The following is a 16,355-nucleotide window of genomic DNA, read 5'->3' on the forward strand; positions in this document are numbered from 1 at the left end:
AAGCACAAAAAGGCTACTGATCGGGGTGCCGCGGGACGGCGAGGAAGCGATCCGGGTCATCGTCGTCGTCGTCGTCGTCAGACGGAGGATCCTCAGTGACTGCCGGTAGCTGCTGGTCTGAAGGGCCTGCTGGTGCTGAGCTGACCGGAGGTGTAGCTGTAGTCGAGGCTGTCGTCGAGGCCCTGGTGCTAGCACTGCCTGGGAGAGGGTCCGTGGACGTAGTAGCTGGCTCAGCAGAAGATGTATCAACATCTGAAGTGGTGAGTGCTGAAGCTGCCGGCTGTGAAGACTGCTGGGCTAAGGACACCTCTCCGCCTCCCCCTGAAGGTAATGACTGTGGTACTGCGGGGAGGCCAACTGACTGCACCGCTGTGGGTGACTCCTGGAAAAGTGAGGTCGCAGGCAGAGGAGAGAAGATAGGACGACTCGCAGACCCGAGAAGTGCTGACAGTGAGAACATGATCTCCGGAGTCGCGGAAGAAGCTGGAGCAGTAGTGGCCGGAGCTGGTGTGACTGCAAGTGGAGGTGCTCCGGTGCCCTGAAGGCCTGACTGTCCTGGCTGCTGAGGGGCGAGTCCGGTGTGAGAATATAACTGTGAAATCATCCCGAACATCGCCATCATGCCCTGCTGCATCTGCTGGAACTGAGCGTCCGTCCTCTGAGAGACTCTATCAATAAGGCCGACGAAACGCTCCTCAGTCGCAGCTCGCTCTCGGGCGGCCTCCCTCTGGATCTGTGCAAGCTGGGCCTCATGGGCTCTCCTGGCCTCCTCCTGAGCACGGCGATCCTCCCTCTGCTGTGTGACCAGCTGCTGTAGTAGTGCGGTGAGCTCAGACGGCTGAGACACCTGAGACTCAGAAACTGTAGCAGTAGCAGCTGTCACTGGAGCTGGCTCTCCTGAACCTCCTGCCTCATGATCATGACTAGCTGGGGCTGGTGCAGGGAAGTACTCCTCATCCTCGGAGGAGTCTGACTCTAGGTCTGACCAGTGAATCTCATCATCTCCTCCGGGAAGCTGTGCCTCAGCAGCAAGCAGTGCCTCGTCCTCCTGGGCCACTCGGGCCTGTACCTCCGGTGACAAACGTGCCATGGCAGCTCTATCTGCCTGCCTGCCTCTCCTCCGGTCCGAAGGTGCTGTCGGTCTGTAGACGGGGAACCAGGGAACCTCGTCCTGTCTGTATACGGCACTGATTGGTGACTCAGCTGGCACTATCATGGAGCAAATGAAACTGATCCAGTGAGCATATGGGAACTGACGCACGACTCCCATCCCATCAGTGATGACATCCTCAATCTCTGCCAGTATGAAATCAACAATATCGAACGGCTCGTGAGTGAGGATGTGCAGTAGAAGCAGCTGCTGCAGACCTGTGAACCCCTCTGGGTAGCCACTCCTCGGGAGCAAAGTCCTCCGGAGTGCCATGTGAACTGCGTAGGCCTCAGGGGTCAGCAAGCTGGGGACTCTGGCGTAGGAAGCAGGGAATGGCTGACGGAAGCACTGAGAGATCGCCTCGTGAGAAGGTGCAATCCCGCCAATCATAGCCCTGCGTGGTGGATCGGCATCACCGTAGACCATCTCGTGCAGAGAGACATCAACAAGATCAACTCCAAGTATCCCTGCGAGTGTCGCTCTGGACAAACCAAACACCTGCCCCCCAAACATGAAGTGAACAGCTCTGCGCTCTGGGGCTATCCAAGCAGTGGCATAGAAAACTCTGACCCAGTCCTCAATGTATCTGTTCCTCTCAATCGAGAGCAACCTGGGCAGACCTCTGAAGTGCACAAAGTGCTCGCGGACATCTGCTCCCCCTGCTGCTGTCCTCAGTGAAACCCAGTCAAGTACTCTGTGCGGAAATATCCTGTGGCCCCGCCTCTGGTAGGTCTCGTAGAAACTGGCCTGTAGAAGTGTCCAGAATCTGCGATCGACCCTGCTGTCTCGCGTCACGGGGAACCACTCCTCCTCCTGTACACTCCATCTGAGCCTCTTGACCTTCGCCGCATTGGCCTTGGTCAAGTTCTGGAGCAGTACGCCTGGCTCCAGACGCACGACAGTGTCCATACGGAACACTGCGCGCTCGGCCGCTAGGGCCTCGGCTCGTCGAGCTGCTGCTGCTGCTGCTGTGGACCTGCGAGGCTCCTGTGGCTGGTGGCCTCCTCGCGTCCTAGGTCCAGTGCGACGCTCGGTCGCAGGAGAAGTCTCCTCTGGGGACGTCTGCCGGGTGCGGCCAGAACGTCGTAGAGCTGGTGACTGCTGTGTGTCCTGCCCCTGAGACTGCTCTGACTCTGAAACTGAATCGGACTCGGCCGCTGAAGCTGACTGCCCAGACTCAGACTCTGCTGCTGCTGCTGTCACGGCTCTGGTGGCCCTGGCACCCCGGACTCTGCCCATCCCTCTGCCTCTGCCTCTGGCTCTGCCCCTGGCTGGCGTGTCCCTGATCTCGAACGGACGAGCACGGCCAGACGCCTGCTCCTCGGCGGCCTTAGCCACCATCTCGGCCCTCTCGGCCTCCCTGGCTGCGCGAGTCCGCTTGCGCGCGGGCTCCTCGACCACTATCTCCTTCCCCTTCCTCTTGTCACGACCCATCTCGATCACACGACGCGACGCAACAAACTAGGGCAAGCGAATGGAAGCGCGGCGTGAAAGAGTGAATGCGGTGCAAGGCACGTGGGCTGCGGCACGGTGGAGGTGTGAGGCGTGAATCAGGAAATGCAGGTGCGGGCGCGATGACGTGCGGGCACGGCTGGGATAGCGCGAGCGGCGATGACGCGGAAGTGGCGGCGGGGGCGCGCGTGAAGGCACGGGCACGGGCGGACAGCGGCGGCGTGGGCGCACGCGGGCTGCAGGCAGCGGCGCGGGTGCAAGCGGCGGCGGCGCGAGGGCGGCGGTGTGGCGGCGGCGCAATGCGGGCGGCGCAAGGCGAGGACGACGGCGGTGGTGGTGCGAACCGAGAGCGGCGGTGGACTGCGACGGCGGCGGACGGCGGCGGCGAGTGGTGGCGTAAGGGCGGCGAGAACGAAGGCGTGCGGGTGACAGAAGGCGAGGGGACTGAGGTCGTGGGCGGCGGTGCGGGAGCAAGAAAGACATATGACATGTGGACCCCGCAATTTTTCTTATCGCCGGTTGATCCGACGCTTAGGTTTTGAGCACCGGTTGATTGCGTCGGTGTAGTTTACCAGAAACCCTGTTAAAACCATATCTGTACGCCGGTTGAACCGATGATCTGAAAAGTGAACGCGTCGGTTGAACGATGCAAATAACAGTTGATTTTCAGGTCAGAATTGTGTTCTGTTCATCGGTTGATCCGATGCTGCAAACTTTGTATACGCCGGTTGAACGCCTGAAATGACTGAGCTGTGGCTGTCACTTAGTAACGCCGGTTAAACCGATGGGTATAGATCCATTGAACGTCGGTTTAACCGGTGAACCCAAAAAACCCTCTCTCAGCTCACTTTTCTATGCTAAGTCCAATGAACTTATAAGATTCAACCAAACTCAAGTTAATGGACTTGCATAGGCGACTTTACCCCTCAAAATAGGATAGCTTAATAACTTAAATAGTTTTTCTTTTCAAAATCAAGGGTAAGTCGCAAGAGAGACAAAGTGTCAATTTAAAATGTATGAGCCATGTCATAGGAATATTGAAGGAGGAAAGCTTCAAACTCACAATGACCTTGCTCACTAGGCAATAACGCACCTAACACTTTACTCTTTTCACTTCTCATGAATTAAGATCTTGCACGTAAAACAAGTCTCATTTTCATCAAGTGATCTCCTTTGTGACCTTTACGCATGCAATGATAATGCAAATTACAAACACATGCGAAACAAAGGTAAACATGAGATGCACAACTATATGACAAGAAATGCATAACGAGAATTCAAGATCTACTTGTCAAATTTGATCCCATGGAAAGCTTCATCATGATGAGCCTTTCTACAAGCCTAGAGGAAAACAAGTGGACCACCACCTCTAGCTAAACCCTTGCTCATCACTATCTTGCCATGGTTAGACAAGTGTCCTATATGTATGCATTTTTCTATATGACATGGCAACTTACATGACGTTTGCCGCATCTAACACATTTAGCTCATTTCTTAGCCTAACAAAGGTACTCTCGTCTAAAGGTTTTGTGAAAATATCCGCCAATTGCTCCTCGGATCTCACACCTTGAAGGGAAATGTCCCCCTTGGCTTCGTGATCACGCAAGAAGTGATGGCGAATATCAATGTGCTTTGTGCGAGAGTGTTGAACCGGATTCTTGGCAATTTTTACGGCACTTTCATTGTCACAAAGGAGTGGAATTCTTCCTAGTTTCACACCAAAGTCCAAAAGGGTTTGCTTCATATATAGAATTTGGGCACAACATGCACCGGCAGCTATATATTCCGCTTCCGCGGTGGACAAAGCCACGGAATTTTGCTTCTTACTCGACCAAGAAACTAGAGAACGCCCAAGCAAGTGGCAACCCCCGGAGGTACTCTTGCGATCCACACGGCTTCCGGCAAAATCCGAATCCGAGTATCCCAAGAGATCTAAACTGGCGCCTTTGGGGTACCACAAGCCTATGCTAGGAGTGTGCTTGAGATACCGAAGGATCCTATTCACAGCAGAAAGATGTGATTCCTTAGGGTTAGCTTGAAAACGGGCACACAAGCACACACTAAACATTATATCGGGCCTAGATGCGGTAAGGTAAAGCAAAGATCCTATCATAGAGCGATAGAGGGATTGGTCAACCGGTTTACCGTCCACATCCAAGTCGAGATGCCCATTGGTTGCCATGGGTGTCTTGATTGGCTTACATTCATCCATCTTGAACTTCTTCAAGATATCTTTAGTATATTTTTCTTGATAAATGAATGTCCCTTCCTTCATTTGTTTGACTTGAAAACCAAGGAAGAAGGTCAATTCGCCAATCATGGACATCTCGAATTCCCTAGACATCATGGTAGCAAACTCATGGCTTAGTAAATCATTAGTTGAGCCAAAGATAATATCGTCAACATAAATTTGACAAATGAAAAGATCCCCGTTGACGTCTTTTGTGAACAAGGTGGTGTCCACCCTCCCGATCTTGAACCCTTGCATGATTAGGAAGTCACGAAGCCTCTCATACCAAGCCCTTGGAGCTTGTTTGAGCCCATAGAGTGCCTTGTGCAACCTATAAACATGATTAGGATTCCTCGGATCTTCAAACCCGGGAGGTTGCTCAACATAAACAAGTTCGTTAATAAAGCCATTTAAGAACGCACTTTTCACATCCATTTGATATAACTTAATATTATGATGTGAAGAGTAAGCAAGAAGGATGCGGATAGCTTCAAGTCTTGCGACCGGAGCAAAAGTTTCACCGAAATCCAAACCTTCGACTTGAGAAAACCCTTTTGCCACAAGTCTTGCTTTGTTGCGTACCACCACCCCATGTTCATCTTGCTTGTTTCGAAAGACCCACTTTGTGCCGATGATGTTCTTGTCTTTCGGAGGAGCTTCGAGGACCCAAACTTCATTGCGGGTGAAATTGTTCAACTCTTCTTGCATGGCCATCACCCAATCCGAGTCCTCAAGTGCTTCCTCTATGCTAGTGGGTTCAATACAAGAAACAAACGAGTGATGTTCGCAAAATGAAGCATGCTTAGAACGAGTTCTTACTCCTTTGGAAGGACTACCAATGATTTGACCAATTGGATGATCCTTGGAGATGCGACCATGCTTCACTAGCGGTATTTGCGTGGATGCTTGTTGGGGTGGATCATGAGTGACTTGTGCTTGTGGTGGAACATTTTGCTCTTCTTGTTCTTGGACTTGGGGTGTTGGCGTTGACACATTTTCTTGAGGTAGTGGATCAATTTTATCTTGATCTTCATCCACTAGGGGTGCCGTGGAGGTGCTTGGTGTAGATGAGGAAGGTCCTCCCCCTTGATCATTGCCTTCATGCATCTCTTCCGGCTTGATATCCCCAATGGACATCTTCTTCAAGCCTTCTTCAATCTCTTCATCCCCTACATTCTCATAGCCAACAACCTCCTCTTGGGAGCCATTAGATTCATCAAACTCCACATCACATGTTTCTTCAACTAACCCGGAGGTTTGATTGAATACTCTATATGCTTTGGAGTTTGATGCATAACCAAGAAAGAAACCTTCATCACATCTACTTTCAAACTTACCGAGCCTTTTCTTCTTATAAATGAAGCATTTGCAACCAAAGACCCGAAAGTATGATACATTTGGTTTCTTCCCGGTGATGAGCTCATATGGAGTTTTCTTGAGGAGTCGGTGAGGATACACACGGTTGGATGCATGACACGCCGTGTTGATTGCTTCCGCCCAAAACTTCTCGGACGTGCCATAATCATCCAACATTGCTCTTGCTAGGGTGATGAGTGTCTTGTTCTTTCTTTCCACCACACCATTTTGTTGGGGCGTGTAGGTGGCGGAAAACTCATGTTTGACTCCTTCTTCATCGCACCATTCTTCAATCTTCATGTTTTTGAACTCGGTGCCGTTGTCACTCCGAATCTTCACGATTGGGGAATTGTATTCCCTTTGAGCTTTTCTTGCAAATGTCTTGAAGATTTCCGGAGTTTCACCCTTATCGCCTAGAAACATGACCCAAGTGTAACGTGAAAAATCATCAACGATTACTAGGCAATAGAGGTTACCACCAATGCTCTTATATGAAGTTGGACCAAAGAGATCCATGTGTAGTAGCTCGAGCGGCTTGGAGGTAGACAACATCGTCTTGATAGGATGATGAGTTGCTACTTGCTTCCCGGCTTGACATGCTTTGCATAGCTTGTTCTTGTCAAAAGTGACGTCCTTTATGCCGGTGATCATCCCTCTCTTGTGGGCTTTCTTGAGGTTGCTCATGCCAATATGAGCAATTCTTCTATGCCAAAGCCACCCAAGAGACGACTTGGTGAAGAGGCAAGTCATGGTGCTTGTTTGCTTTGAAGAGAAATCCACCAAATAAATATTGCCATGCCTAAACCCCGTGAATACCAATGACTTGTCTTTTTCATAAGTCACTACAACACCATTCTTGTCAAAGGTACACGTTAGTCCAAGATCACACAATTGTGCAATAGAAATGAGGTTAAAACTAAGTGCTTCTACAAACAAAACATTTGAAATGGATAAATCTTTTGAAATTGCAATTCTACCCAAACCTAAGACTTTCCCCTTAGAGTTATCACCATAGGTGACATGTTCATGATCGCCGGGGTCTTCAAGTGAGGTGAACATGCTATCATTGCCGGTCATATGTTGAGAGCAACCGCTATCAAGTACCCAATGTTTTCCACCGGCTTTGTAGTTCACCTACACACATGAGAATTTATTTTTGAGTTTTCGGAACCCAAACAAGCTTTGGGCCTTGCACATGTGTGACAAGAGCTTTTGGGACCCAAAGTTGCTTGGGGAGCTTCTTCTTTGACTCCTTAGCAATTTTGCCAATGAACTTGGCCTTCACCTTGCCCTTCACTTTACTCAAGAGAAAATGATTATTTTGAAACATTGATGAGTAATTCTTGGGTAATTTAGGAAGAGGACGTGATGGTAAAGTGCACTCCCTAGTGTGGTGCCCGGTGACTTGGCAATGTTGGCAATATGAACCAACTTCCTTGATGAAGCTTGTCTTGATCTCCGGAGAAGGAATTGTAGCCATGTTTGGCTCCGGAAATGAACCAAGACCTCTCTTACCATAGTCACGGGCATTGTTGAAGAGAATCTCCTTGTGGATGTATTCTCCCCTTGAGAGTTTCTCCACACTACTCTTGAGGCTTGCCACTTGATCCATCAATTCCTTTTCCCTAGAAGAGGCAAGCTCGGGCACAACATTAGTGGCATATGCATCAATGAGTAGGTCATCACATGAAGTAGAAGCATTGACCGTTTCATTTACAACTTTCTCAAGACTTGGGTCAATTACTTCATAAGCAAATTCGAGTTCTTGATACTTGTGAGCCAACTCCCTATGCTCTTGTTTAAGCTTTTTGTGGCTCTCTTCAACTTGCTTAGCAAGTACAAGTGACTCATTGTGCTTTTTGAGCAAGTCATTGTACTTACTAAGTAAGTCGGAGTGGGCAAGCTCTAACTTAGCATGAGTGCTCTCAAGAACTTTAACTTTGCCCTTTTCCCTCTTGATGACGGATGTGTACTCATTGATGAGGTTAGTAAATTCATTAGGATCAAGCTCTTCATCACTATCATCTTCACTATCTACCTCACATACCTTGGTGTTACCTTTTGCCATGAGGCACATAGGAGGCGGAGGTAGAGATGATTCTTCATTGGTGAGGGCGATGGTGACAATGTCTTCTTCATCACTTGAGTCTTCGCTTGATGAGACATCGGTCACCCATTCTTGTTTCTCCACCAAGAAACTTTTCTTGGTGTGACCTTTCTTCTTTGGGAAGAGCTTGGTCTTCTTGTCATGGGTCTTCTTCTTCCCAAATCTCTTGTTTTTGTTCTTCCTCTCCTCTTCTTCATCATCGCTTGAATCATGGCGATGCTTACTCTTGTTGTCCTTGCTTCTTTTGTCCGGCTTGGGGCAATTTGGACGGATGTGTCCTTTTTCGCCACAATTGTAGCAAATCTTGTTCTTGACATCCATTGGCCGGAACATTCCCTTCTTGGAGTCAAAGTTGAAACCTTTCTTGTTGATCTTCTCATTCAAGCGTGTGAACTTTCTCATCATGAGAGCAAGTTCTCCATCATCTTCAATATCGGATGAGCTCTCATGATGATCATCTTCTTCATTGCTTGAGCTTGAGTCTTGTTTGACCATCTTGAGCTTGCGGGATTTGTTTGTCTTGGTTTTTAGAGCAATTGACTTGCTTGATGTTGGCTCTTCGGTCATACCAAGAATGCTCATTTCATGAGCGCGAATTTCCCCCACAAGTTCTCCTACTTCCATTGTGGCAAGATCCTCCTTTTGAAGCATAGCATTGATAATGTTATACTTGGGCTTTGGGAGGAGCATGAGGATCTTGCGGTTGATGGATGCACTGTCAATTTTGGATATTTCAAGTGCATTAATGTCCTTGACAATGACGTTTAAGCGAGAATACATATCATTGCAATTTTCATGAGCTAGCATTTTGAAGGAATCATACTTAGCTCTAAACAAGTGATATTTTTGTTCACGAACTTTGGTGGAGCCTTCATGTATTTCAATGAGTTCCTTCCAAATATCACTTGCTAGGTCCATGCCATTAACTCTAGCAAAGACCTCCTCACTAATAGCTTCGAAAATTGCATTTCTAGCTCTAGCATTCCATTTTAATTGGTCGGGGGTGGGTTCTCCGGTGAATCCGACTTTAGTTGCCAACCATACTTCGGGGGCAATCGCATCAAGGTATGCGGCCATGCGAACTTTCCAATAGGCAAAGTTCTTGCCCTCGAAGTGAGGCGGCGAACCACCCATCTTGGCCATAGCTCTAGGCGGTGAAGCCTAATGATCCAAATGAGCAACGAGGCTCTGATACCAATTGAAAGGATCGATGGACCAAGAGGGGGGGTGAATTGGGCCTTTTTCAATTTCTAAAACAAGATAAAGCAACCTTAACCTATGCAAAACTAGAAAGGCACCAATTCACCAACCGGATAACTAAACAACCTACACAAGCTAGATAAGATGAAAAGAGATAAAGCCTAGCAAGGTAGAGCTAACTAGTGATCCCTAAATCAAGCACATGAACGAATTGCATGAAAGATAATGCTTGAAAAGGTAAAGTGGACAAGGGACAACCGGATTTTTCCCGTGGTATCGATGTGTTGGCACACACCCCTAATCCACGTTGTGACACTCTCAAAGAGTATTGTCACCTCCCAAGTCACCAAGACGAGGGCGCTCACTAAGAGTCTCCGTTCACCATCCCGGTGTGGTGGAGATCAAGCCACGTACAAATCTTATCTCCGGGCTTCCACAATCCTTGGCAAGCTCCGCGAGAATCACCTCGATCACCAAGATCGCCTAGGTGATGCCAATCATCAAGAGTAACAAGCTAAGGCCTTCACTTGAGCAAGAACCCAATCACCAAGAATGGATGCACACAAGCTTCTCTCTACTCAAGTCCTTAATCTTGCTTCTTGAATGATTGAATGAACAAGTGTATGAAATGTTGAAGCTCAAGGTGGCTCTTGACTATAGTATGTGTGTTTGGATGTTGCCTAGTGTCAAGAGTAGTAGAATGACCCATTGGAGGGGTATATATAGGCAGCTCACACGAATAGAGCCGTTGGAGAAAAAGCTGCCAGAAAAACTGCGTAGCGCCGGTTAATCCGACGTCCCTCCAATAGTCATCGTCGGTTTAACCGGTGAATGTAAAACTCCCCTTTTGAAAAACTAGCCGTTACTGTTTGGGAAGATTAACCGTCGTTGCATCGGTTTAACCGGTGAGTGTAATCATCCATTGATCAACAGAAATACCAAGTCACTGGACAACTGCACCGACGTCAAATTTCAAATAGCGTCGGTTTAACCGGTGAGTCTATTTGTCCAATGATCAACTGAAAACCGAGTCTCTGGACAACTGCACCGACGTCCAATTTCAAATAACGTCGGTTTAACCGGTGTATTGACTTGTCCAGACCAGCTGACCTCGTTTAACCGACGTATAGAAAACTTGAGGCGTCGGTTAATCCGGTGATAAGGATTTTTCTGGTTTTGTCTTTTCTGACTTGAGTCTTGAATGAAATCCAAATATTTTTGAGATATAAGTTGAGAACCACTTATTTGAGCTTCTAGAAACCTGAGTGACCATTGTGTGCATCCATTTTCAAATGACCATGTCCATGCTCAAGTTACTAAGCCTAAACCCCTCTTAATAGTGCGATCACTACAAAACTATAAAACCTATACTAACCTAAGTGTCCTTCTCAACCTTATGACACTTAGGACTAGAAAGATCCTTAGTCTTGACATGTTATAGAGTTGAATGCCGAGATCGCCTTTTTGAATAATGAAAGTTAGGGGCCTCTTTTGACATATAACCAAATGAGCAATAATGATTTATAAAGCTGCACAAACTCATTAGTTACAATAATGGTTGTCATTAATCACCGAAACATACCTTAAGGGCCTAGATGCTTACAACAAGTGTTAATGACATAAGAAGATGACATAGGTTTGTGACTTCGTTAATCTTAAGATCTGTCGGCGTCTTTCAGAGGTCCTCTTAGGGTAGGGTTGCATATGTTTCACAAAAGAAACACAACAATATATTGTGAAAATATTTCATTATGGATCTAGCAATGCTAACCTTACACTATCAATCTGTATTTCCGATTGGAAGAAGTAGGGTAATCAAAATTAACTCTGGCATTTTGTAATGATTTCAAAATAACTCATAAAACATCATTAGAATTCTCCACAATAATATTGATCATAGATAATAGTTTCTGTTTCATCCTTGAGCAAATGTTCATCCTACAAAATGCTTTTTGTCTGAGCGTGCAAAAGGGAAACAGACAGACTACAGAGCGGTTGAAGACATTCGCCGTACTCTGCTACAGTACACCATCCCTTTCCCGAGTTCAAACAACCACTGATCCAGCGGCGGGCCGGCCTCCCATGCCGCCGCCGCCACGGGGACCACCTCACCACCGAGGTGCCCCCTCTCGGCTTCCCTGAGCTGCGCCCCCGGCCGCGGGAAATGGTCCAGTCGCGGCGGCGCGGCGGCAGCTACCGGTGCCCGCGCCGCGCCGCCGGCAGCGCGCTCCTGCTCTTCCTCCTCGCCGCCGTCGCGCTGCTCTACGTCTCCCCGCCGCCGGTCTCGGACCACCCCGTGGTCGCCTCCTCCCGCCGCCGCCGCTCGGCCCATGCTTTGGTATCATATCGCACTAGTGACCTAGCTGCTTCTACCTTTTTCTTTTCTCCACACCTCCCGATCTAACTCGTCTTGCTTTATGCATCTGTGCTCTCCTCGCGCGCAGCTGAACAGCTCCGGCGGCGGCGGCATGGACGAGTCCGAGCGCCGCGAAATTTCCCGTGTTCCGGTAAGTATAGTCTTCTTCAATTAGATTGAGCGCATCAGGATGTCATAATCTTTGTTCCATTTAGTAGAGTTGTGAGTTAGACACACTGCACCAGCACCTGTTTCACTGAGTTAATCAGTTTGGGTGATGTTTATCTAAGGAATTGGTGGGAAAATGAATTGGGTTCCATTTCATGTGTCATTTTTGGCTTAGAGATGGTGACAAAGCTAGTGGATTAAGTTACTTTTGTTATTGTGACTCTATAGGACTATAGGAGTAAACGTTGCATGCTCTAGTAGATGTTTGAGTTTAACTAGATTTTATTTATGTTGCCACGGAAAATTATTTTAAAATGCACACCTTTTGTCGGCAGAGTTACTGCATAATGATTTGGTTGCATTTTTTCTAAGCATGTGAAATTTAAGTTTTACTTTTGTAATTGACGAATTCATTGCAACATTTTCTAAAATGTAGATGAATGGTTCGACCGGCAGGGATGACCTTTGGGGTTCAAAGCTTGCTAGCAAATTTTATGGGTGCAGCAACTCAAGCAGCAAGTTCCTTGGTAGGCAAAATTTTTAAAACCATTTGTTGATTGAAATGTGGCATAGCTGCATAGGCCTTTTATCTGTTCCAAAGTTCTACAATGCTACAAATGCTAGGTGTTTAGTTGTAACTAATGCTTTTGAAATTCTAGAAATACTTTTGATGGTATCTCTTCTTTAATGGGCTGAGCTATTTTGACTTTATCTGAAGTAGTCAATGTTTCAAATTGTGCAGATTCAAATATTACTACACAAACAGACCGCTATTTGATGATTGTTACAAGTGGAGGCCTGAATCAACAGAGAACAGGGGTAAATGTCTCTTTTTCCAGAAATAATATGGAAGTGGATGGATCGGAGTATAGGGCAAAGCATGTGTTCAACCTTGTTATACATGTTCATGCACAATTTTACGGTCTCACCCTCTAATTACAGTAAGCCTTAAAGCTCTTGAGTTTTATTAGAATCTGCTCCAAATGCTGGGATTCTTTTGCCATGTTTCATTCTGGCAACTTTCTTATCATTTTCAGAATTTGGAAGAATAGGGATTTTTCAGGCAAAGTATGATACGTAGACCAATATGTAACGGCCCATAGCCATGAGTACAGAATTAACTGTTTAAACATAGATTTTGGTCCTTTTATGAGTTATGTTGTCCTTAACTTAAAATATAAATTTGGAGATTATTTCCTCAATGTACATCAATAATCATTTTTTCTCGAACACGCTATCTGTAATCATTAGAAATCATCAGTTGATTCTTATATTCATCCATACTTTTGCTGAGAGGTATATTTGTCATTACAGTGACATACCTCCTGACCAGTGCCCGAGAACATGTTGAAGCCTTGAAATTTGAGGCTTATCTCATTTTTACTGTCATGTTCAAATATTGAACCTGGAGGAGTGATTTTTTATGCCTTATTGATAACTTGTTGTACTTATATGCCTTCTGGTTTCATACTTGCTTCTATCTTTATAAACCTAATTACATATGTGGGCTCTTTCAGATAATTGATGCTGTTGTTGCTGCACGCATTTTAAATGCCACACTTGTTGTTCCCAAACTGGACCAGGCATCCTTCTGGAAAGATTCAAGGTTAATTTCGGCTTCTCGTGTTTCTAAGATGACTTGAGTGCATTTGGGCTGTATTTAATACAACTGTTGTTGCAGCAATTTTTCTGAAATTTTCGATGCTGACTGGTTCATCTCATCCCTATCAAAGGATGTAAAGATTGTGAAAGAGCTTCCTCGGATAGGAGGTAAACTTCGGGCTCCTCACAGAATGCGTGTTCCTCGAAAATGTACTGAGCGGTGTTACTTGAACCGTGTGTTGCCAGCACTTCTTAAGAAACATGTAAGTCATTGTATTGTAGCTGTGTTTGTCACCAAGACACATTAGTTTTACATGATGTTATCATGTTCCTTAACCAATTTCATCCACTTATGTATATCCTCCTAATTATATTATTTTTACTCGCCAACATATGTATGAAATTTTCTGTAACTATTTTAGATATTTGACTTTCTTAATTTGAGTACTAAGATTATTCTTTCACTTGATGCAGGTTATACGATTGACGAAATTTGATTATAGATTAGCAAACAGGTTGCAAACTGACTTGCAAAAGCTGAGATGCAGAGTCAACTACCATGCATTGAGATTTACTGCTCCAATACAAGAGATGGGTGAAAAGCTAATACAGAGAATGAGGGAGAGGAGCAAGTATTTTATTGCTCTTCACTTGAGGTGTGCATATATAAATTTCTCGTGTTTTAGCTCACATATCATTTCCTTTTAATACTAATTGAGAGTAAAATGGGTCTAATGCAAATAGTTTCTTACTTTCATTACATCAGTGGATCTTGAAACCCATTTATAGGTTCGAAGCTAGAACATAGGGGGTGCTTTCATCACCTGAGCTAGGATGGACACAACTTTGGTTTCCCTCTAGTGCCAATCTGATTGCTGACCCGAAGGCCTCAGCTCGTTGATGACAGAGGAGTTGAGGTGGTGATAGCACCTGGGGTGAAGTCAGAGTGACAACTGAAATGAGGGTCTTGATTTCCACTACCTGTGTATTAGATGGCTGTTGGTCCTATTAAGGCAGACAGGTATTCTGTAGCAAGCTGTTGTATGGATGCAACAAATGGTGCAGCATTGATAACTTTTGATTCGTACATAGACCTCTAGGCGCTTGGCTGTCCCGATACCTAGAAACATTTGTGCCAATAGTCAATAGACCACTACAGTAGAAGGGCACATGTGATATTAGTCTGAAGTTGCACGAGTTTTATATACCAAAGCTAAATCCTACAAATACCTTTTCCCAGTTCATGTACATTTTCTTTCCAATTCTTAATGATATTAGTCTTTTCCGTGTCCTTTCCGTAAACATTGTTCCTTTGGTAATGGCAGATTCGAACCTGATATGCTTGCCTTTTCGGGGTGCTATTATGGTGGTGGAGAAAAAGAGAGGAGAGAACTTGGTGCTATAAGGAAGAGGTGGAAAGGCTTGCATGTATGTATGCTACTGTGCTATCATATGGTAGGTACCTTGTAAAGCCCAGATCAAATTACCTAATGCAACATCTGCTGTTCTGTATTTCAGCCTAACCCAGAGAAAGGAAGAAGGCAAGGTAGATGCCCCCTAACTCCTGAAGAGGTGGGTCTGATGTTGAGAGCACTGGGGTACAGTAAGGATGTCCACATTTATGTAGCTTCTGGAGAGATATATGGAGGTGCAAGGACTCTGGCACCGCTTAAAGCTCTCTTCCCCAATCTCCACACAAAAGAAACAATATCTAGCAAAGAGGAGCTGGCTCCATTCTCTAAATATTCGTCTCGCATGGCTGCACTTGATTTCATTGTCTGTGATGAAAGTGATGCTTTTGTGGCTAACAACAACGGCAACATGGCTAAAATTTTGGCTGGGCGAAGGTGACCATTACTCTGTTGTTTGCACTTGTATTACTCTGTTGTACTGTAAGTGGTTTTGTCACTTGTCCTGACCATGTTTAGTGCTCACTGCAGGAGATATTTTGGGCATAAGAGAACAATCCGACCAAATGCCAAAAGGCTCTATCCCTTATTTTTGAGCAGAGGAAACATGTCATGGGATGCATTCTCCTCAAAAGTACGCATGTTTCAGAAAGGGTTTATGGGAGAGCCCAAAGAGCTTAGGCCAGGGAGGGGGGAGTTTCACGAGAACCCCTCTACCTGTATCTGTGAAAGGACTGATGGCAAAGCCAAATCTCGCAACGACCAAGTCTTGGATAGTAGCAGTGACCGAGGCAAAGCCATGGATGAGCAAGCAGTTCCTAATTATACTTTCGAAGAGGTGGGCGAATTTGAGGATGGTGACGAAGATGCTCCTGCAGAGAAAGGGATGGTTGACTTGGAAATGGACGATGATGCGTTGGTCAGACCAGAGGATCCTGAGCTGGAACAGATTCTTTCAGACTAGCTAAGTTACAAAACCGGCGTCAAAGAAATTTCCCAACCAATTTTGGGCTGAGTGATTAACGAATTTTGACCCCATGAAATTGTACATATTTTTTTTTGGCAATGTAAATGTACATCCTCCACCAGACTTAGCCTTCCATCTCAGTAGCGCAGTGTCTGATTCCTCAGTTTGTAAAATTGTGTGGCTTGTTGCCTGTTTTAGCTTGTAGCATGCGTTTTGCTTCTGTTTATTTCCTTGTGCAAACCTGTCAGTTCATGTTTGTTCCGCAGCAGGCGCAATTGTATGATCGAGTGGCGTTGTTACGCATGTTTTTCAGCATAACATGTTACCAGTGATGTCAACTGGCATGCCCTTTTATCCA

The 16,355-nt window shown here is 46.1% G+C and overlaps 1 protein-coding gene across 1 annotated transcript; it reads left to right on the forward strand.

Moving 5' to 3' along the window:
* Window positions 1–11,468: 11,468 nt before the first annotated feature.
* Window positions 11,469–16,253, forward strand: LOC112898457 (O-fucosyltransferase 6-like). Its single transcript, XM_025966783.1, has 10 exons — window positions 11,469–11,833; window positions 11,940–12,002; window positions 12,456–12,546; window positions 12,762–12,838; window positions 13,537–13,625; window positions 13,701–13,884; window positions 14,096–14,277; window positions 14,947–15,049; window positions 15,140–15,468; window positions 15,562–16,253. Exons 1-10 carry the CDS (start codon window positions 11,660–11,662, stop codon window positions 15,992–15,994), a joined length of 1,725 nt encoding a protein of 574 aa, XP_025822568.1. The 5' UTR covers window positions 11,469–11,659; the 3' UTR covers window positions 15,995–16,253.
* Window positions 16,254–16,355: the final 102 nt, after the last annotated feature.

Source organism: Panicum hallii, chromosome 6, assembly GCF_002211085.1.
Source record: "Panicum hallii strain FIL2 chromosome 6, PHallii_v3.1, whole genome shotgun sequence".
NCBI classification, from domain to species: domain Eukaryota; kingdom Viridiplantae; phylum Streptophyta; class Magnoliopsida; order Poales; family Poaceae; genus Panicum; species Panicum hallii.

What these genes read in the sequence shown, in the direction of transcription:
- LOC112898457 (XM_025966783.1), top strand. Translation starts at nt 11,660, where the DNA reads ATGGTCCAGTCGCGGCGGCGCGGCGGCAGCTACCGGTGCCCGCGCCGC. An exon ending in CTCAAGCAGCAAGTTCCTTG is followed by an intron (nt 12,547 to 12,761) that starts GTAGGCAAAATT and finishes CAAATTGTGCAG; the next exon opens with ATTCAAATATTACTACACAA. An exon ending in AGAGGTGGAAAGGCTTGCAT is followed by an intron (nt 15,050 to 15,139) that starts GTATGTATGCTA and finishes TCTGTATTTCAG; the next exon opens with CCTAACCCAGAGAAAGGAAG.